This window comes from Juglans regia, chromosome 14 (assembly GCF_001411555.2).
Source record: "Juglans regia cultivar Chandler chromosome 14, Walnut 2.0, whole genome shotgun sequence".
Taxonomy (NCBI): domain Eukaryota; kingdom Viridiplantae; phylum Streptophyta; class Magnoliopsida; order Fagales; family Juglandaceae; genus Juglans; species Juglans regia.
The window spans coordinates 21,872,981-21,894,978 of NC_049914.1; the positions used below are offsets into that span (position 1 = coordinate 21,872,981).

At 38.4% G+C, this 21,998-nt stretch overlaps 1 protein-coding gene across 4 annotated transcripts; it reads left to right on the plus strand.

Moving 5' to 3' along the window:
* The first annotated feature begins 8,567 nt into the window (after positions 1 to 8,567).
* On the plus strand, positions 8,568 to 21,980 carry LOC108985848 (protein SUPPRESSOR OF K(+) TRANSPORT GROWTH DEFECT 1). 4 transcript variants are annotated; one of them, XM_018958288.2, is made up of 9 exons: positions 8,568 to 9,318; positions 10,011 to 10,116; positions 13,982 to 14,180; positions 15,666 to 15,734; positions 15,819 to 15,893; positions 16,040 to 16,138; positions 16,294 to 16,449; positions 20,843 to 21,005; positions 21,128 to 21,247. In XM_018958288.2, exons 1-8 carry the CDS (start codon positions 8,841 to 8,843, stop codon positions 20,966 to 20,968), a joined length of 1,308 nt encoding a protein of 435 aa, XP_018813833.1. In that variant the 5' UTR covers positions 8,568 to 8,840; the 3' UTR covers positions 20,969 to 21,005; positions 21,128 to 21,247. The 4 variants fall into 4 exon arrangements, with proteins under 4 accessions (XP_018813833.1, XP_018813835.1, XP_018813837.1 ...); XM_018958290.2 differs by lacking the exons at positions 20,843 to 21,005; positions 21,128 to 21,247 and adding an exon at positions 21,830 to 21,980; XM_018958292.2 differs by lacking the exons at positions 20,843 to 21,005; positions 21,128 to 21,247 and adding an exon at positions 21,316 to 21,555.
* Positions 21,981 to 21,998: the final 18 nt, after the last annotated feature.

Here is a 21,998-nt window from a genome sequence, read left to right on the forward strand (position 1 = left end):
CCACCCCTACACTCAACGGTGTGTTGGTTGTGTTAAAAATAAGGATTTTAAATAGATTTTCTCTATTAACCTCCTCCATCCAACTCTCATTTGATTTACTAACGAAGCAATTGCCACGTGACATTAAAAATCATTCAGGACCCAACATGTGTCATTGAAATACCACGTTATTTATTTTATTATGAGTAATGCTAATATGATCTTTAATTTTATACCACTTTTTTTTTTTTTAAGTGAAACATACTCATTTCGTTAATAAACCGAAGTTACAAATGTGACTTATCAAAACTAGAAGTTCCAATACATAAGAAATCTAGTCTATAAGCCAACTAACGCAACAGTTCTGGAGTTTCCCCACACACAAATACATTTGCGGTGGACATTGTCTTAAATTCTAATCAAACTTTCTCGTAACAGAGAAAGCGCTCTGAAAAAACAGAGCTTAATGGTCTCCTCTATCCTCCCAGGGAAGAAGAGTACAGGACACTGCTATGGACATCAAATCCTATAACCTACTCCTATTTTATTAAAACTAAACTAAACAAACAACTACACATAATCACATTAACAACTACAAGACCACAAGCTTTGGTGAGACCCTAGACGTCACGCCCACCGCAAGTATCGTCATCTCGAGTTCTGGTTGAACGAGCACTCAACGTATATACGGACCACAACAGCCCGGTCGTATAACCACCAGCCGTAGCATCGCCCAACACTCTCGAAAGCCTTACTTCGGATTACGTCCGATCTAAAGGCCCAAACCTCACTCGGGTCAATAAAAGCAACACCAACATCAGAAACAAGACAAATAAAAAACACTAAAATGGACAACAACAAAGAAACGAAGCAAAAAAACAGTACAAAAAATACATAACATATGAACAGTATATAATGGTCAGCATTGTTTTGTGCAGAAACTGTTCACGCTGGGAGGAAAGCCGACCGTTAGACTTGGAAGACCCGGAGTCAGAGGTTCCACAGCAACCGAGCGTGGTGTCGGGAGAGGGCTCCTTGGTGGCGCGTGGGGGCCAGGCGCCATCGCTGTCCGGAATTTCATCCCTCGCGTGCGGGCTACGCGCCACTCCGATGGACGCCGAATTTGGAGGTCTTGAAGATCGGCGGCTGGGCGTCATGCCAGTGGGGCGCATGTATAGATGTGGTGGCCGGAAAGGCTCGAACGGCGATCCTCCCTTATTCGGCCTAAGAACACAAAATAAAACAAAAACACTACACAGAAGTTAAAAGGACAGAGAAAAGGAAGAGGGTCTGGGGGAGGGGCCGAGGAGCCGAAGCTCCCACCCCCTTTCAACAGATCTGAGGGTTTGGTCGAGCTAGGGGGATTTTTCGTCGGAGACAGTAGTGATGTTAGAAAATTGGCTTAATTTGTCTCTTGACACAGCACTATAATGTGGTGTCACATAACTTATTAAAAATACCTATGTTCAAAACAAAATAGCCTGAAAGTATATAAAGATATATTCTCTATACCATTTTATGTTTATTTTTTTAATAAGTCACGTGACACTATATTGTAATGCCACAGATTAAGGAGCAAAGTAAATAGTACAAATAAGGGAGTATAATAGCATTACTATTTTATTATAACAAAATATTTACAAATCCAAAAGTCATTAGAATGGAGTAATCTTTTAGTATTCTTTAGAATCCTACGAGATTATCTCTATCCGAATGCCACAATAAGACTGCCAACTTGGTTTTAGCATGATAAAGTGGGTTAAATTTGGTTGATTCAATTATAAGTAATGCTAGATATAGTTATTGATTGTGCAAATGTAGCATACTCCTTTTGAAAAAGAGTTGAATATGCCACTCCTTTTGAAATAATATTTACAGTCGTAGAGTACGTAAGTATTACACACTCATTTTTTAAAAAAATGAGTAAATATGAGACTCGTATGAAAAAAAAATTTAGTGGTGGACTCTACTCTTTTTCAAAAAAAGTGCGCAATGTTTGCACAACCAATGACTGCATTTAGTATAACTCATCAATTATATACACACTCAGTAGATAGACCAATTTCATGATAATTTATATAGATGATGATCATATATATGGTGATTATGCATATGGTAATATACAAGAAGTACTGCAAGTTTATGCAAATTTTATTAGTTCAAGTGTTACTGCAAGTTTTACTTCTAGAAAATGCTATGTTGTCTACCAAAGTAACTGCTTACTTTGACCTCTAGTGCAAAAGTATTTTTTAATATTTAAAAAAAAAATCATTCTAGCTGTCAAAGTTAGCGGTCACTTTGGGGGGCAAAGTAGCAGCTCCCCTTACTTTTATATGTTCAAATGTTACTCTTAAGTTTCTCCTACTATGAATTAGAAATGAAAATTGGGATGAAAACATGTGATAAAACACTGGTGGAAGTAAATAAGAAAAAGTCTTATTCTCAAACCAGTGTATAAAACACATCATATAAAATGTTTACTTGACATGATTTGATTTGGAAGATAAATTTAAAAATTTAAATTTCACAAATTAAATCTTACCATTAAGTGATGTGGATGATGTACTTTACACACCGATTTGAGAATAAAATAACTCTAAAAGAAAATTTCTAAATGGAACTCATATTTAAGAATATATGACGAGTGGATCATCTACAAGTGGATGGTGTACCATTTAACTACTTTTGGCGAGTAGGTCGTGTACAGAAACCTCCATGTTCCTGTCTATCTGCTTCTTGAACATGCGATTCACCAATCTCTAATATGTAGTTCCGGCATTCTTCAGCCCAAAGGGCATAACTTGATAACAATACAACTCGCGATCCGTTATGAACGACGTATTTTCTTGATCGTCTAGGTTCATTCGGATTTGGTCGTATCTAGGGTTGTACAGGAACCGAGTAAATCGATCGAAAACCGATCAGATCGGCTGCTGGAGCATGGAACTGGCCGAAACCGGCAGGAAACCGGTTGGCCAACGGTGGAAAATAAGAACCAATCTCTGTAGGTTCGGTCGCGGTTTGATCCAATGAAAAACCGCTGAACCGGTTGACCGGTTCTATCTTTTTTTTTTTTTTTTCATTTTATAACTATATAAAAACGACGACGTTTCACTAATTTAAGTGGAACGGCATCGTTTTGGGCCCCCACAGTTGAAAAAAAAAAATAAAGCTTATTTCTTGATTAGGTTAAGAATCCCTCTCTGTTCTCCCTCTCATTCTCGAATCTCATTTTTAACATCTTACGCCGTTCTCTCTCTCTCTCTCTCTCTCTCTCTCTCTCTCTCTCTCTATATATATATATATATCTCAGATTCTCTCATTTCTCTCAGTCTCAGCGCTCGCTCTCTCTCTCAGGCTTTCCGATGTCATCGATCCCTTGCCAGTTTCATTGGGTTCTTCTCATCTCAGCTCCATCCATTTGCGCCGTTTCATGATTCATCCATTTGCACCATTTCAAGTGTTTGAATCTTTGATATTTCTTGTGATATTTCATATTTGTTGTGATATTGCATTTTTTTTGTGATCTTTCATATTTTTTGTGAATCTGTGATGGACGTTCGAGTGTTTGTAAGTTTGTTTGTGCCAACGACGATGCCGGCGAATCGACCAGAAGAAAACCGAGACCGATGTCAACGGTTTTCTTCCTCTTCACCGATCGGTTTCAGTCGAGATATACACATTTTTAGCTTGTCGGTGCGATTTCGGTTTTTGACCAAAACCGCACCGACACCTTCGGTTTTCACCCCTAGTCGTATCCCGAGTAAGCATCCATGGCTATGCAATGCCCTGCCATGGATTCCATTATCAAATCGATGCGAGGTAGATGGAAGCTATCTTTTGGGCACACCTTATTTAGGTCGGTGAAGTTAATGCACATTCTCCATTTGGCGCTCAACTTTTTCACCAGCACAACATTTGGATAGCCATTCAGGGGTAAATGAGCTTCTCTAATAAACCCTACTGCCAAGAGTTGTTCCACCTACTCTGCTATCGCGTCGTATTTCTTTGTGCTGAAGCTCCTTTTTTTTTTGCCGGATCTTCTTGACCTTAGGGCTTACGCAGAGATGCTACTCGATGATCTCGTTGTCAATCCTGGGCATGTCTTCATGACTCCAAGCGAACACATCATTGTGTTCGATTAGAAGCTACTTTAACTACTGCCTTATCTCGGCCCCCATTCTAGTCCCAATCCGTGTTATGGCTTCAAGATGGCTTGGGTCCTGGACAACAAGTTCCAGAGGTTCATTCGCCTCTGTTTGATTTAGATTCTACTCATCCCTTGTTTCCACCTCATGGTCGACGGGTGGTGGTGTTTCACTGCACACTGAGCCCTTCGCCATTCTCATGTAGTTTCTCCCATTTTTAAGCTCATATACATAGCATTCCCGCGCCAGTACTTGCTCACCGATCACTTCTCCTATGCTTGCCTCCGTTGGGAACTACATCTTTAAATGGTAAGTGGAGGTTACAACCCTTAAACTACTCAAGGTTGGGCACCCAAGAATATCTTTGTAAGAAGAAAGGACCATGATCACCAGGAAGTCGATCGTGATAGGGCAGTGTAGGGCTTTTACCAGTGGACATCGATAGCATTATAGCACCCACAAGTTGAACCGCATCTCTTGAGATTCTAAGAACCATTTTCGGTGGCGTGGGTGTTGGGTGTAGTCGACCTAGGTCGATTCCCATTTTTGTAAACACATTCCAAAAAATGATGTCGGCCGAGCTGCCATTGTCGATCAAAATCCTCCTGGTGGTACAGTTGGCTACCAACAACGCTACCACTAATTCATCATCATGGGGGTACTAGACCCCCTCATAGTCTTCGTCGCCAAAAGATATGGCGACCACTTTCTGGTTTCTTGCCTGCTTTAGGGGGCCTCTCCGTTGAGAGCACTTCTTCATATCTAGCCTTCCATGCATATGCTTTTCTACTATAGGAAGTGGAGCCACCCCCAGCAAATCCTCCTGCTATCATTTGGATCTCGCCCAAGGGTGCATTATTCCTTTATGGGCTTTGGCGATGAGCATCTTGAGTATCTCCCCGCACCGTCCTCCATAGTTTAGGACTTTCACTTCAGTGTGGCCTTCGAGTCTACTCCATTCTCTGGCCCATAGATTGCCCTTTGGGCATTGAATGTTGGACGACCAACATTTCCAACTCCTTGTTCTGTCACAATTTCTATTTTCTTCTTCAGGGTGTAGCAATCTTCCGTCCTATGTCCTTCTACTTGGTGATAAGTGCAGAAGCGACGGTTTCTCCTGCTCTGGTTACTATCGTCTCGGGTACGTGCCTTGCCTTCTGCTTGCATGTTCAAATTTGTGTGTGCAACCTCGGATTTTGATTTTTGGAAGACATGCATCTGTCCCGTCCCTCCTTTTGTCATTTTGGCCCCTATTGGCCCTTTTTGGTGCTTTCTTGCAACTTGGCTTTTTAGAGCTCCTATCCGCCTACTTTAGTAAAACTTCATCGGGGTGGTTAGAGCCATTAGTGTGTCTTCTACACTGATGAAGTTGTCGACCCTATCCATGAACTCCCATAGTGTTGTTGAAGTTCTTCTCTCCAACTCTGCCATGAATGGGATCTTGGGCCACACACCTCCCAGTAGCACGACTAACGTGATCTTCTCGTCTTAATTATTGACTGTCATGTGTTCCTTGTTGAATCTAGTGAGATACGCATTCAAGCTCTCATCTTCCCATTGTTTAATAGTTAGGAGATAAGCCGCGGGTCGTCTCCTCATTCGACTCGCCATAAACTGTGTCAAGAATTGCCTGGTGAGTTCCTCAAAGCTGTCTATAGAGTTCGATTACAAAGCTCCAAACCATCATCTTACTTCCCATTTTAGAGTCAAGGGGAAGGATCTCTCTGGGGAAACCGTGGAGAGTCATATGAGTTTTAAAAGTCTCTAGATGTTCGATGAGATCCTTAGACTCGTCGTACAATTTTATTTGTGGAACTTTAGATTTCGACGGGAATGACACCATCATTATCTCAGTGTTGTAAGGCAGGTTGGTGCTGTTGAGAAGATTGTAGACAAAGGAAGATGTGCCCATCTTACAGACCATCTCGTCGTATTTATACATGAGGTGAGGCAAGTCCTGGTGCATCTTCCTCTTCTCCTTGTAGTCAAGGTTCGTTATGCCCATGTTTTGTGATTCCACCTCATTTCTTTCGACATGTCTGGGTGCTGCATTCTCTCTGTTCTTTTGTCTTAGAGCCTTATTTTCTCTTTGGAGATTTTCCATCTCTAGAGTCATCCTCTTCCCTCTCTCTTCCATTTCTGCAAATCTTCCTTCCATCATGTTGTCTGCGTGATTGCTTATCGTTGTTGTTTCTTGATCACGGTTCACTTGGGATTGGGTTGTTGCAGGCATATGAAAAACATGTTGAGATGTAGGAAAGAGATCTCACAGATGGCGCCAACTATTGAGACTTCTTTCGTATCTCTGCCAACGATTCCCAGTTACCTGCAATCAGAAAGTAGGAGGGACTCAATATGTCAAGGAACACCTCCAATGCCTAAGTCAGTATATAACTTGGAGAGTATTTTGAACTTCAGGGTGACCAGAAGTTACCTTAAGCGTGTCCTTTGACCTCTATTTCTATGAGCTAGTGTCTAGTGAGGAGGCTTGCCTCACGATTTAACTCTCTGATCCTTGTTGGAGAGTGGATTGTTAGGGCTCTAAATCCGCCGTTATGCCCGACAAAATTAATATCTTAGGCGAGTATCATGGGTGGATATTATGCCGGATATTATCTTATTCGTTATGTCATTAATTAGTGATTAATGACAATCAGATTTGAATCCTGTATTGGTACTCAATGACTATTGACCTCTGATTAATGTTTTAGGGCCCCTACCCTTTAGTCTGTGGGCCTTCATGGTTGTGGGCTTGACCCACTCTTTACGAGAATCTTAAAACAGGAAGTGGTGTAAAGTTAAGATTTACACCCTCCAATTAAAGAGCACATGCTAGTGGTCTCATAACTTTACTGTAGACCCAATAACACTGATTGTTCCCCCTCAGTCGTCTCTCTCTACTCTCAACAGACTCACTCTCTCTCTCTCTCTCTCTCTCCTAAACTCGTTTCTCTATCATCTCTTCCTCTCGTCAACAAACAAGTTCATGTTCTCTCCCTCCCTCCTTCCATTCCCTCATCGCCCAAAAAACAAAGTATACCAAACCCCATTGAATCGAACACACTTTTTATTTATAGAATTAAAAGACATTCCAGATTTTAAAAGGAAGTGGTTGATAAAGAAATTATGAGTTTTGGTTCGGAAAAAAATACCTATATGGCAGAGAGACAGAGTTCAGATATTGAAACCTTACTTTTTGTGTCATTTGCTCTGTTTTCTATTACTTGGGTTTGATTAATAGCAGATGAATATTAACGTAAAAAGAAAGAAAATATAAGATATTTTAACTCTTCAATTAATGAATCAAAGTTTTAATTTTTAATACGAAAAATGGAAAGGTTTTGTTCAAAGCAAGCAGGTCATAGTTCTCTTTTATAACTTCTTCTACATAGGCTCCTCCACTTCTAGAATGGATAAATGAAACATTTTCCAACCGCATTTTCTTTCTCTGAGAATGCTGTAGGACTCCAGAAACTTTTTAAAGTATTGCATATTTGCATGTGGAAATGAGAGAGAGACAACTCGAGAAAGATGGAGGAAAGAGTTTGAGCGACCGGTTTCAGATATTTGCATATACTCTGCTATAGTTGCTTCTATAATAACAAAATTAAGGATAATGATGGGCTTACTATTTTTTACTACTCTTTTATTACTTTATAGTGTATTTAAATTTTTTTAACATCCTTAATTATTAAAAAAAATTTAAAAAATATACAACTTTATTAATAGTCAATTCCTTAATTATTAAGTAAAAGAAAATAATAATAATAAATTAAAAAAAATAAAGAGAATAATAAAAATGTGGTAAGAATTAGTAAGTCTATTATTATTTCAAAATTAAACAATTAACGTTGGTTGTATCTTATTGGATGGTGGCAATTCCAGCTTTAGACCTAATCTGGCCTAAAGAGACTCTCAAAAAATTGGGCCCTGTTTGTATTTAGAGATAATTTGAGATAGTTTGTAAATAATATAATAAAATATAATTAAAATATAATTTTTTAATATTATTTTATTTTAAAATTTAAAAAAATTGAATTATTTATTATATTTTATGTGAGAATTTAAAAAAATTATAATGATGAAATAAGAAAAATTAAGATAAATTTCCAATCCAAACAAATTATCAACTAGAAAAGAAATCAAGTATGTGCCCTTTCGTACTAGTTTCGAAAATTATTAACTTTGTAAATGATTTTTTAATTTTCTGAAACTTATTTTTATATTTCATTTTTTAAGCCACGGATCCATGTTTTCGTTTCCTTAAAAAAATCTAATTACAGTCAGCGCAAAAGAAAGAACTACTTTGACTGCCATGTAACCTTTTCAACTACTCAGAAAAATTAAAAAAATAAAAATCTTTCAAAAAACAAAATCCAAAAGGACGAACGTATCCCAGTTTCCAAAAGCGTCATTATACACGAAGGAAGATTCCTTCTTCCTCTACTTTTCTTTCCAATCGAAATCTGTTCAGCCGATTTCTCCCCGGGGGAAAAAATTTTCCCAATACAGACCCTTACTTTTCCCTGGAAAATTTGGTCCGATCCCCTTCGATGAAATCCTTCTTCAATTCCCACCATATCCAAAGCTTCTTCTGTGTATGCTAGAGATGAACCCCTCAGAATTCTAGGTTTTCATTTTGATTTTGATCTTTTGTTTTGGTTCTCTTTGAACGATATCGGTTTCTTCTATGCGATTTGTGGGTTTCGAAAGATGTATAGCAATTTTAAGGAGCAGGCGATTGAGTACGTGAAGCAGGCCGTGCACGAAGACAATGCTGGGAACTACGCCAAGGCGTTCCCGCTGTACATGAACGCTCTGGAGTACTTCAAGACGCACCTCAAGTACGAGAAGAACCCCAAGATCAAGGAGGCCATCACGCAGAAGTTCACCGAGTACCTGCGCCGGGCCGAGGAGATCCGGGCCGTGCTTGACGACGGTGGGCCCGGTTCCGCCTCCAACGGCGGAGATGCTGCCGTGGCATCGAGGCCCAAGACCAAACCAAAGGATGGGGAAGGCGGTGGGGACGGAGAGGACCCAGAGCAGGTCAAGCTGAGAGCCGGTTTGAACTCCGCCATCGTGAGGGAGAAACCCAACATCAAGTGGAGCGATGTGGCGGGCCTGGAGAGCGCCAAGCAGGCGCTTCAGGAGGCTGTCATATTGCCCGTCAAGTTCCCACAATTCTTTACCGGTTAGTTTTAATGAAGTTGCTAGTTCTAATACTAATGCTTTTGGTCAAATTGGGTTTTTATTTGTTATATAATGTGTTATAATCTATACCTATTGCTTATGTATATTTGCTACTGCCTAATTGTATTAGTGGTGTTATCTTTCCATTTGCTATTGCTTCCAAAAAAGTTAAATTTTCGTTTTTGGGAGGCGACGCGGTCTTAGATTCTTATAATCTCTTAAATTTTTTTAGCTAATATAGGAATTTGAGCAACAGAGCAAGTTTTTCATATGCTGATAGAATCTAATCGGTAAATGAAGAAGCAGTAATTTCCGTTTGTTGTTGAATAACCATTCACATTAATGGCAAAGCATATGATTGGAGCGAGCATCAAGACTGTTCCAGCCTTTCCTTCTAAGGATGAAAAAACCTAGATTATGACCACTATAGATGTAGCTTGGTATTTCTTTTATGAGTAGCTGCATTTAAGTATTCAGTTTGAATGAGAAAAAGCTTTGTCATGATCAACAACTTCCTGAATTGTTATTTGCTTTTAAGTGATGCGGAGATTCAGGTCAGTGACTTGCATTGCTAGTCTATTTTTATTTTTCATTTAATTGCTCCATCCTTCATGGTGCCAGCATTATTTTTCTGTCATGTATACCTGATTCATTTTCTTAAAAGTAATTATTTTCCTGAATTTCTCTCCTTAGGCAAGAGACGACCATGGAGGGCTTTTTTATTGTATGGACCACCTGGAACTGGAAAGTCATACTTGGCCAAGGCAGTTGCAACTGAAGCAGAATCTACCTTTTTTAGGTATAATATGAACCATCATACAGAGAAGGATCTTAATCTGAATGGTCACTTGTCATGAATGTATGTATGATACTCTCTAAGCTGCTTGAGTACCACGTGCATTTTCTCTGTGCTACAGAGCATCTGCAATTGGCTGGTCATATCTTGCAGTTAAATATATTTTGATGACTGTTTGCAACTATGTTACAATTCTGCTACTTTCTGTCTGACTCAATGAGTTACTGGCTCTGTTAATAGCTTCCTTGCTTGTTGAGACCATCAATTTACCAGAATTCAGGTTTCTCTCCTCTCTTTTGGTGGTCCTTGATGTTTTCCGTACTGAGTTTAAGAGCAGATTTAGGTATCTGTACCTTGATTTTGAGTTGCCTCACGGCTTTTGATGTAATCTCAAACATAAGTTTGAGTTTCCTGAAGTTCTTGTCCCATTATATCTATGAGTTCCTTCATTTAATTACCATTTTAGAAATAAGCATATAAGCCTTTAACAAGATGTTATTCTCCACTCAAGATCATGGTCCTTCAGTCGGTGATGGCCAAGCCAGCAAAGAGCTCATTATGATTGTGTGAGTTCCTCAATATTTAGGTGTGATACCCCATATGATAAGGATAAAGGTAAGTGGTGTATGAGATCCCACATTGTTTGAGAAGAAGAAGTTTTTGCTCTTTATATAAGGTTCCAATTATATCATTGACTAGTCATTTTGGAGTATAAGTCATGTGATTTGCGCCTTCCATTTACAAATGGTATTAGAGCCTATCCCAACCAGAAATGTGGGACTTAAGTCATGCTACCAACAACGGACAGGCTCGACTAGGACGTCAGGAATTTAAGGGGGAGAGATTGTGATACCCTATATGATAAGGATAAGGGTATATGGTCTATGAGATTCCACATTGTTAAGAATGAAAAGTTCTTGTTCTTTATAAGTTTCCAATGGGGCTCTAATTATATCATTGACTAGTCATTTTGGAGTATAGGCTATATGATTTGGGCCTTCCGTTGGGGCGTTACATTAGGATTTTTTGAGTGGCTTATGTCTTCATTTGTGGTAGATTTATACTCCCTTGAGGGAGTTGTGCTCATGCAATTTGATAAAGAAAGCTTGGGGTTTTTTAGGTGACGTTTGAGGATATCTTCTAACTTATTATACTAAGAGTTGAGATTGATTCATGGCTGGCTTTACAGTCCCCATTGGATTCCGAAGTTAGGCACCTTTTTTGTTTCAACTGATGAACATTTTATGTCAGCTATTACTATACTAGTTGTGCACCTAAGTAATGCATGGGAAAATTGTTATTTTTTTAATTCTGATTATAATATGATTGTGGAGTTTTCTGAATGTGGCATTTTTCGATTTCTAACTATATTAAATTTGATATAGAAGAAACATTATAGAGGAAATGCGGATTCTAGATTTTTAAAATTTGAATTTGTTCAATTTTTATTGTTATGACCTTTCAAATTATTTTAATCTTAAATGATAAAAACTCATGGTCATTTAAAGCAGGATTGGAGGATGCTGCTTGATAGCAGCAAAGCTCGTGCTTAAAAGTTTATGTTATAGATATTTGTCTTTGTGTGTGTGTGTGTGTGTGTGTGTGTGTGTGTGTGGACGTGTGTATGTTGATTTGCAAGTATATAGGTATATATTCATGCCTATATGTGTCTTTTTGTGAATGTATCTGTATGTTGCATTCTTCTTTGTCACATTTTAGGGCAGGCATATCTTCGTTTTCCATACATTTATATGTTTTTTGTATAATTTATGAAATAGCTCTAGGTGAAAAAGCTCAGACCTGCAGGGTTGCTCCACTAGTTTGCTGCTCCAGTGGAATGAGTGCACATATGGCTATTTCTGGTGATGATTGCCGGAAATAGTTCTCTGTTTCACTCAGTGATCTCGTCATTATGGGTCAATTTTTGTGCTTTTGGGTGGAATCCAAGACTTTTGAATTTTCATTAGAGAAATGGAGGTCCTCAATAAAAATTGTGGAGAATTGTAGAAGGTTTGGAGGTTTCTAGTTATGGGATGTAGTGGTATAAGGTGACTGGTGGATACGGTGGAAGCTGTGTTTCAGGTGGAAAGAAAATTGGAATTCATCAAACACATGCATGAAGGAAATAGAGCCTTCGTGGCTCAACGATGCTCCAACGTACACAGTAGATTCTTATCTATAATTGAATATGGAGAAGGAGGTCGGCGGGGTGTTCTAGTCATTCCAGAAGGATATGTTTGTTGTCGAGTTGTGCAAATTCGCTGATCTTTTTCCTCGCAATCTTGGAGATGGGTCATCGGGGAAAAACCAATAGAATTCATTTGCTCATGAGAACAACAATATGGGTGCAAACCACGGTGGTGAGGCGATCATATGTAGAAGCTCTGAATACGGGTCCTGTTTCAGTGAATCAGTTTGCTAATAGGGGCAAGAAGGGAAGCAGTGGAAGGGGTCTACAACCTCTACAGACTGTACATGGAAATATTCCAAGTCAGAAACAGTTCGACTTGGATGGTTTGGGTCTTCCCAATGGCATGCACTGTATATTAAAAGAGATGCAAAACCAGCTTGCTGAGTTGAAGGCAGCAGTTGCTATGTTATTAGAAAAAATTGAAGTGCTAGGTGTGCTGAGAGGTGGTAATGGTGATGTAAGGCCCGATAAGGGCGAGCTTGGCGTGTTAAGTGATGGGCCGAATGCTAAAAAATTAGATAAAGGAAAAGAGAAAGTTGGGTTTGGCTCGGTTTCAATATCTAGACCTAGTTGAGTGTGGAGGGCCAAAAGAAGAAGCAGGTCATCTACATTCGAAGTGCGTTCTACGTTAAGTATTGGCGTGGAGACAATTGAAACGGACTGCCCCTCACCAAAGGTGACCCAGAAATTGCTAACAAGTTGCGCAACCAATGCTCTTTTCATTAAATTGATGGCACCTGCGACAGAACCTGAGATATTCCCTAGTTTTGTGGGAGTTTCCGCTAACCCCAAACTCCAAACGGTGACCAGGGTTCCACCACCCATGTCGGAGGGAACCAGTGTACCTATTCCGGCATCTTGCGGGTCGACACATAACTTTGGCCAAGGTGGTGACAGCATCAATAGTGCTATGGAGGAGATGCGAGTTTTAGGAACTATGTGGAGGAAGGGACGGGGTTGTCATTGGTGCCTTGCGAGGGGGAATTTTTAGGGCCTGGTCCACCGTTTGGAGTGGAGTCTGTAGAAGATGTTGTTCCCTTGATATCTCTCCCACTGATTAGCAATATAGGTGATTCATCATCGAATTGGGTTTTGGACAAGGTAAATGAGATACAGTGTGAGGATTACCTGTGAAGGATTCGAGAACCAATTCACAGCACTACTCACTGCAATAGATGTGGGTCATGTACTTGGCACAAAATCAAGATCTAAGAAGAGCAGAGAGCTAAAGCGTCTTAGTTGGACAATCAACTATGACGATAAGGGGGTAGTTCAAGTCGAGGGAGGACTAGAGGGAAGATAGAACCAATTGTATATTGTTAGTAGGACCAGTGTGTTGGGGAATTTACAGTGGCGTGGTATATGGGCAAAATCTGGTTTGGGGGGATAGGCATTGGTGCACTGGTGGTGGTTTGGGGAGGCACATTTTTGGGCTTGGGCTAGAGCTTTGTTAGGTTCATTTGCCTAGATGGGTTTGTTGTTGGGCTAGGGCTTTGTTGGGTTTATTGTTCCTTGTATCTTTTTTGCACCCCAACTAGGTGTTTTATCTTGTATACATCCAGTGTACTTGGCTATGCCCATTGGTATTAATAAATTTTTACTTATAAAAAAAAATTTATTGAATAGGTTAATAAGTTGGAATGTGTTATTAATTGTTTTTACTTTTTTACCTGACAGTGTTTCTTCATCAGACTTGGTTTCAAAGTGGATGGGTGAAAGTGAAAAGCTAGTTTCAAACCTTTTCGAAATGGCTCGTGAAAGTGCACCATCCATCATCTTCATTGATGAAATAGACTCGTTAGGTGGTCAGCGTGGAGAAGGCAACGAGAGTGAAGCTTCTAGGCGTATTAAGACAGAAATTCTTGTGCAGATGCAGGTAATGTTTGTTTGGCTGGAAGCACTTTAAATTTCCCTTTTTAATTTATATTGGCTACTTTTTTCTGTGAATACTTTGCAGTGACATTTTAAACTGTCGATATTTGACAGGGTAATATATAGTTATAGGGTCCATTTGAGGCAAGATAGCTGTAAAATGGACATCCAATTTTTCGTAATGCCAATTTTATCGATAAATACTTATCTTTGCTTTTATCCTTAGCATGGTAAGGATGATTAGTAATGACTACAGTATTGTAGCATATAGATTAGGAAGCTTACCAATGAACTTGTACATGATATTCTTGATCTGTGCCTGTTGGTTTTTCCCTCGTTTCCTGTCTTTTGCTTCACCATATGTTGTGCTTAGGGTTGTCACAAGTGAAGCCTGGGCATAGATTTCATTACCCAAACTTGAGCCTACTGTAGTTTTTTCTTTCACTGAGCTTGAGAACACTTAGGTGGGCTTTCTTATTTAATGCTCATCTCATTTGCAGTATATTTGAGTTCTAGCTTTTAATTTTTTTCTGCCTTGTGCTCCTAGGTCGGAGTTGGGATTAGTTCAAAATTACAATGAGACCAAGTTTTTGTAAACAGACCTGAACTGATGAAATATTGGTGGCAACTGAAGACGAGGTTTGAGTGTAGGAGTGAGTAAAATGAACAATTAATTGGAGGCAACCGAGTGATGGATAGGTTTCACCACCATGCTGCCTGCAGTTTATTTAATGCCTCACAGGCTGATACAATGGTGGGCACACTATGTGAATAGAAGTTTGTTTGTTGGTGTTGGCAACAGAGATGAAAATACCAGTGGTTCTTAGGCTTAAAAGCTCTCTTGCATTACTTTTATTTTCCTTTGCTCTGTTAACCCCAACTACCAATTCAAAAGGAATTGATTCAAATAGATAGATGCAAGGTTGATGCCTTCTCATGAGTATGAATTGTTGAGTATGGATTGTGGTAAGATGGAAAGGTTTGTGTGAAATGGAGAAGGCCTCGTTTCTTCGCAGTTAGGAAATTTGTACTGTACAAGTGCATCTTCTTAATATTCACGATTTTTCTCGGAAGAGATTCATCCTTGTAGGGAGTATCAGCTTTACCCAAGTTAAATATTACAATTTGGCCAGCTTGTCGTCTTAATTCATTTTTCCTTTCGGATCTTTGTTCTTTTTATTAATCTCTGTTACTCTATCGTATATACATGCGAATGTAAAGCCTTCATATTGAAGTTGGGCATCTTTAGTTAATGTTTGCCTTAAAAGGAAACGATTTTCCTATGATATTTGTTGGGGAGTATGGTACTTCTTATTGAGGTTTTGCAAGGTGAGTGATAAATAGTTATTGTTGCCTTTGCCTTGTTTTTTGAAGAGTTTGTCGTGGCTCTGAAGATTAGAATAAATTTTCCATCATAATTTGAATTTGATTAATTGTTTCAATTTGTTTGATTGTAACATTACCGGACCTTTTCTTGTTTACACTTTAGGGTGTAGGGCACAATGATCAGAAAGTTCTTGTTCTTGCAGCTACAAATACGCCCTATGCTCTAGACCAGGTAAACATGGGTTTTCCCCCTGTTATCCTGTCTTCAATTAGCATAAATAATATGTAGCTTGTGGCTAAGAAGTATTAATTCCAGGCCATCCGACGGCGTTTTGACAAGCGTATATACATTCCTCTGCCAGACTTGAAGGCCCGACAGCACATATTCAAAGTAATGGAAACCATTCTTTGATTTATTTGTATAATTATTTTAGGAAAATAAGAGGAGAAAAGAGCATCTGGCTAGATGAGCATCATTTTCATGTAGTAGAAAGCTTTATGATAATATTTATCTTTTGATTTTTACAAACTTAACAGGTGCATCTAGGAGATACGCCCCACAATTTAACTGAAAAAGATTTTGAAAGTCTGGCTAGCAGGACAGAGGGTTTTTCAGGTTCAGATATATCTGTTTGTGTAAGTATGGCGCTATGATGAGATGTCTGATATTTGATATTTTATCAGTTTTCATTCTGCTGTTCATAATTGTGTGAATGATATGGTGATGGTTGGTTAAAAATAGCTGGCTCTGATGTCCCCTGTATATATATATATATCTTTGATTTATGTAGGTTAAGGATGTCCTGTTTGAACCTGTTCGGAAAACACAAGATGCAATGTACTTTTTTAAGACTTCTAATGGTATGTGGATGCCATGTGGGCCAAAGCAGCAAGGTGCTGTCCAAATTAGTATGCAGGAGCTGGCAGCACAAGGACTCGCTTCACAGGTACTGCTTTTGGTTTTGATATGTTTAGCTGCTAATGTTACCTATTTCCTGCTGCCTGTTAATATTCTGGTCTTCTCTGTATCATTTGGGTTTGTTGGATGACAATCACATTATAGATGACTTTTCAAACACCAAATGGGTCCCATCTAAAACTAATCATGAAAAAAAGGGGAAAAACAATTCAGCTGACTTCAAACTCTACTCAATTCATAGTGATGAAATGATTTACAATCTAAACTCATTGTTCGACACATTAATGAAATGAAGCAAATTGGTTTTGTACATCAATTTGTATTTGTTTTAAATGGACTTAAGGGCTGTTTATTTTAATGTAAAACACACTTTTTATGGAAATTTTTTTCAGCAATTTATTTTACAGGAAAATAAATAGTTTTCTGGTATTTTGCTATCACTTGAAAGTGTTTTCCTAAAACTTTCAGTGGTAATTATGCAAATTAGTGTAAAGTATTTACGCATATTAAGTTTAATTTGATACATTACAATAAACCCCTAGGGGTTGACTCAATTGGTAATAGCCTTGGTCTTGGTGGTATGCTCCCTTTAGGTCTAACGTTCAAACCATTGGGTGCAAGCAACATCTAGGGTCATCGTACTGGGGGAGATTTCCCTTGAATTACCCAAGTGCATTTGCGAGAAACTCCTTATTGAGAGCCTGTGCACCGTCGGATTAGTTGAGACTTTGTTTTGGACACTTTGTGCCAATAAAAATAAAATTGATACATAACATAGCCTCAACATAATCTTAAAAATAAAGGCCAACATAACATAATCATCTCAACAACAGTGAAAATACATTTCCTGACTTCAGCATAACCTGACTATAATTTCAAAGTTCAAAATGAAAGTAAAAATTAAAATCATGATAATAAATGTACTACCCAAAACCTAAGAAGAAAAATGAGTATTTTCATCATTTATTATAAAAATGTGAAAATGAAATACCTTTTTTGATTCATTAAAGCAAATATTATAGCCATAATAATTGTGTGAATTGAAAAGGAAGACAGGTGCTACAATGAGGTGACTTCAACTCAAGTTGAATCATAGTGTTTGCAATTATGGTTAAGTGCCCTAGAGGTAAATTGGTAGGTTTGATTCCTGCTGGATGCATGCTGCTTGGGTGGTCTTTCCCGATTATTATGAGAAAACAGAAGGGAAGGAGATTGGAGTTCTGAATGGTAGGAACTACTTTGTTCTTGAGTAATTAATGACTGTGGCCATGCATGGTTCCAGCTGAATAGCCATGCACTAAATTGACAGTGTGCATGAATAAGGATGATTGGATAGCTTGAGTATAATTATCCACAAGTGAGAATGAGTAGTGTTAAAAGAAAAAGAAAAAGAAAAACCAAAGGTAATGAAACCTCGCCCCTCTACTAAATATAAGTGAAATTGAAACATGCTTATAAATGATGAGTGGCAGCTGTTTGATCAAACTCTTAACGATCTTTTTTTTTTCATAGTAAAGTCTAAACAAAACTTCTAAATCTTTCAAGGAATCCAAATTTTAAGAATTTGACTATCATGGGGCGTACAAGTTTAGTTGAGGTGCATGATTTTGTCAGTTTCGCTAATAAGCTTTCTTATTTGAGTATTATAAGATGCTCTCTACCCTTTGAGGTTTTTAAAGATGCTGAAAGTTGAGATCGCTATCCTATCTTAGACTTGATGGTTGCTCAAGCTTTCATAATTTTCCTGAAATCGAGTGAAAAATGGAATATTTAAGTCATTTATATCTAGCAAATACTGCAATAATCAGTTTATCAAGTGGAGGGTTGGGGTTTCGAAATTTGAGGATCTTTAATAAGGCATTTCTTGGGAAACAGTTACGGTGATACCATCAGGAAGGGGAATCTTTGTGGAGAGCTATTATTGAATCCAAGTATGGGAGTTCTTGGGGGGTTGGTGTTCTAATGAAGTGAGGGACGCATGTGGTGTTGGTTTGTGGAAGAATATTAGAAATGGATGGGAGGTTTTTGCTTGTCATATTGGATTTGCAATTGGAGAGAGATCTAGGGGCAGATTTTGGCATGATACTTGGGTGTAGTGATTTTGCCCTCAAGATTGTTTTTCCTTCCCTTTTGCGGATTGCTCTTGATCAGGGGGCTTCTGTGTTGGATCTTTTGAACAGCTCTAGTGGATTTTCACAGTGGAATGTTCATTTTCTTAGAGCTCTTCGATATTGGGAAATTGAGAGTTATTTTTGACTTTCTTAGCTTGTCGTATGTGCCAAGCATTGGTAGTATTGAGGAGGACAGGATGCTTTGGGTGAAGACCAGGAATGGGAAGTTCACTGTGTGATCTTTGTATAAGGCTTTGTCATGTCAGAACCATACCTCCACTTCCCTGGAAGTGCATTTGGAGATGTAAGGTGCCTCCCAAAATTGGTTTCTTTGGTTGGACTGCATCTCTTTGGAAAATATTGACTATGGTCAACTTGAGTAAGTGTGGACTCATTGTGACGGATTGGTGCTACATGTGGAAGAAGAGTGGTGAATCTGTAGATCTTCTATTACTTCACTGTGAGATGGCGAGTGTGTTATGGGTTGAGATCCTTAGAACTTCCATGAGTGATGCCTAGGAGGGTGGTGGACTTGTTTGCTTGTTGGGAAGGGCTTCTGGGCAATCCCCAAATTTCTGATGTATGGAAAATGATTCCTTTATGTCTCATGTCTCATGTGGTGTATTTAGATTGAAAGGAATGGCCAGAGCTTTGAAGATAGGGAGTGGTCTCTAGATGAGCTTAGAAGTTTCTTTTTCCATATTTTATTTCTTCAGGCTTTTGCTAGTGTTTTCAACGAAGCCAGCTTTTATGACTTTTTCGTATCACTTTCTAGCTCCTAAATTGTAACTAGGTGTTCCCAATTGTATACCTTTTGTACTTGAGTTATGCCTATTTACTTTAACAATAAAACTTTATTTTACCCATAAAAAAAATTAATTTATCAAACTCTGCTCTTACTACATTCAATGTCTCACCAATTCCACCACAAGACAACCTTTTTTTCCTCAAACCTTAGAACCCAACAAGCCAAACCATACAAGTAAACCATATTTTAGCTGAGACGATTGTAAGAGAAAACATTGAGGTCAAACCAAATATAGATATCATATCGAATTATACATAATAAGTTAATAGATTCAATCACAAAGAAACAAGTATGAATTCAGGATATAGAAGTCTCATTGCCAAATATAGATATTGTATTGAATTCACGTTTTCCGAGTGTTTTAAGAAGCCAGTTTTCTGATGCTTGTTAATTCAAACATAGAACTTGTCCCAAACAGTCTAATAAGTTAGACATAAGCCTCCATCTGCGACTTGAACGTTACAAAACCAAACCCTTTGGGTCTTTGGGTTCTTGGTCCATCACTAGTCTCACTAAATAAACAAATTAAACAATCCCAAAGCAAAACCGATCCATAATTTCCACCCAAAATAATTAAAATGAAACAAAATCGTCCAAAAGCGGTGATAAAGAAAGTATACCTTCTGATGAAGAGCACAAAAATCATGAAAACAAGAATAAACAACCATGGCTTTTGAATAACAGCCATTTACGAGGGTAAAGGGAGAGAGTGAGAGAGAGAGAGAGAGAGAGAGAGTTGAGACGGAGAGAGAGGAAGTAAAAGCAAGAGAGACACTGGAGAGACCATAGATCTAATAGTGTTTTGTAAATCTTTGAGCCACTGGTAGTCTGTCTGAAACCATTGCCTCTGTTTTGAAAGTTGGTTTAAAAAATTTATGAGTTTTCCCTTGGCTGAAATTATTTTCGATTGACCAGGTTTTTCTAACCTTCCCAAACACCTGGAATTGGAAAACTATTTACAGAAACTATTTTACTGTGAAACAAACTGATTTTAAATTGAATTGGAATTATGGATATCAATTGTGGATTAAATCTGGATATTTTTTGGGATTATATAGGAAGGCTCTTAAATGATTTGTAAATGAATTGGAAATTGAAAAAACTAGATGGGTTTTGGTCCTTTGTCAGCTAAATGACTTCTAAAATAAGTTAGTCAACTAATCCCTAGGCATTGGCTCAAGTGGAAAGAGCCTTGGTCTTGGTGGTACGCTCCCTCAAGGTTTAAGGTTCGAACCCTTGGGTAGAAACAATTTATAGGGGCCATCAGATTGGGGAATTTCCCCTTGAATACCCGATGTGCCCTTGCAAGAAACTCCTTATGATCCTATGCACCTTAGGGATTAGTCTGAACTTTGTTCTGGACACCCAGTGCCAATAAAAAAAAAAGTTAGTCAACTAAGAGAAATGCTAAAGTTATGAGATAGACTTATTCTGAAAGCAGACTTTAATATGTTCATTAGAAACTTGAACCAAATGGTTGTTGCTGATGGACTCCCATGCAGATCCTTCCACCTCCTATCTCAAAAACAGATTTTGACAAGGTGCTTGCAAGACAGAGGCCTACAGTGAGTAAAGCCGACCTTGAGGTCCATGAGAGATTTACAAGGGAGTTTGGAGAGGAAGGTTGAAGAATTTGATAAAATCTTATGACATTGATCCATGCTAGTGAGTACAGTGGTCTGATTTGTATTATATTTATCAGTGCTGGATCCAGTGAATTATATCCTATCTATTTAGCTTCTTTACATGGGGGAAGGTGACCTGACTTCCCCCTTTTCTGTATTCAGATGGAAATGCGGAGGTTTGATACTTATATGAAATTGGTTGTCCCAAATTGTAAAGAACAATTTCAGAATGATGGCCCTAGAAGCGTCAACATGAAGCATATGTCATACTTGTTGCCCTTATATGTTGGTTGGTCGTCCTCTGATATATGCTCACTGACTTTCCAATTTACAAGTTTATCGATTTTCAGGTATAATTGTTATGGCTGCTGGAAGGTTTTAATCAGTAGGATGGATGGAGGGGCCATATGTGTGTGCGCGCGTGAGCGCTCGTTTCTTATTGATTTATTTTTAATATTCCTTTTATCAATTTATATACACCATTCGTGCAAAGGAAGTTTGAGTTCCTTGGATTTTATATGTGGTTATAATTTACCAAGGAAGTTTAAAGTTTTCGTGAGGATGTTGTATTCAAAACTCAAGTAAAGGTGAAGTATCATAATGAAAATTAAAGACTTAATGAAAAATCGAGCCAAGGTATAGAATTGGTAGAAGGTTGCTTGAATTGAGTGTTAGTGCGTTATTACACCCCCACAGATTCGTTCTCTTACATATATGTCAGGAATCAATACCCTTTCATGAATCTTCCAACATCATTGAATTTAGTTCTGTTCCTAGACACAACTATAAAGAATTCTCCAAGTCTTTTAGAATGATTCTAGAGTTATTCAATAAGCCTATGAATAAGTGTTTCTTGTTTTGCAGGGTATGCAAGTCTAATGAGTTGAAATCAGCATGTAATTACTTATTATAGTGTTCTTTAGCTCTGCAGTAGCAACTCAATTAATTATTTCTTTCCAAAACCTGCACCTAAGCAGACTTTTGTTATCAATGGTATCAAAGCTTATTTAGATAATTTTATCCAGGTTTTAGA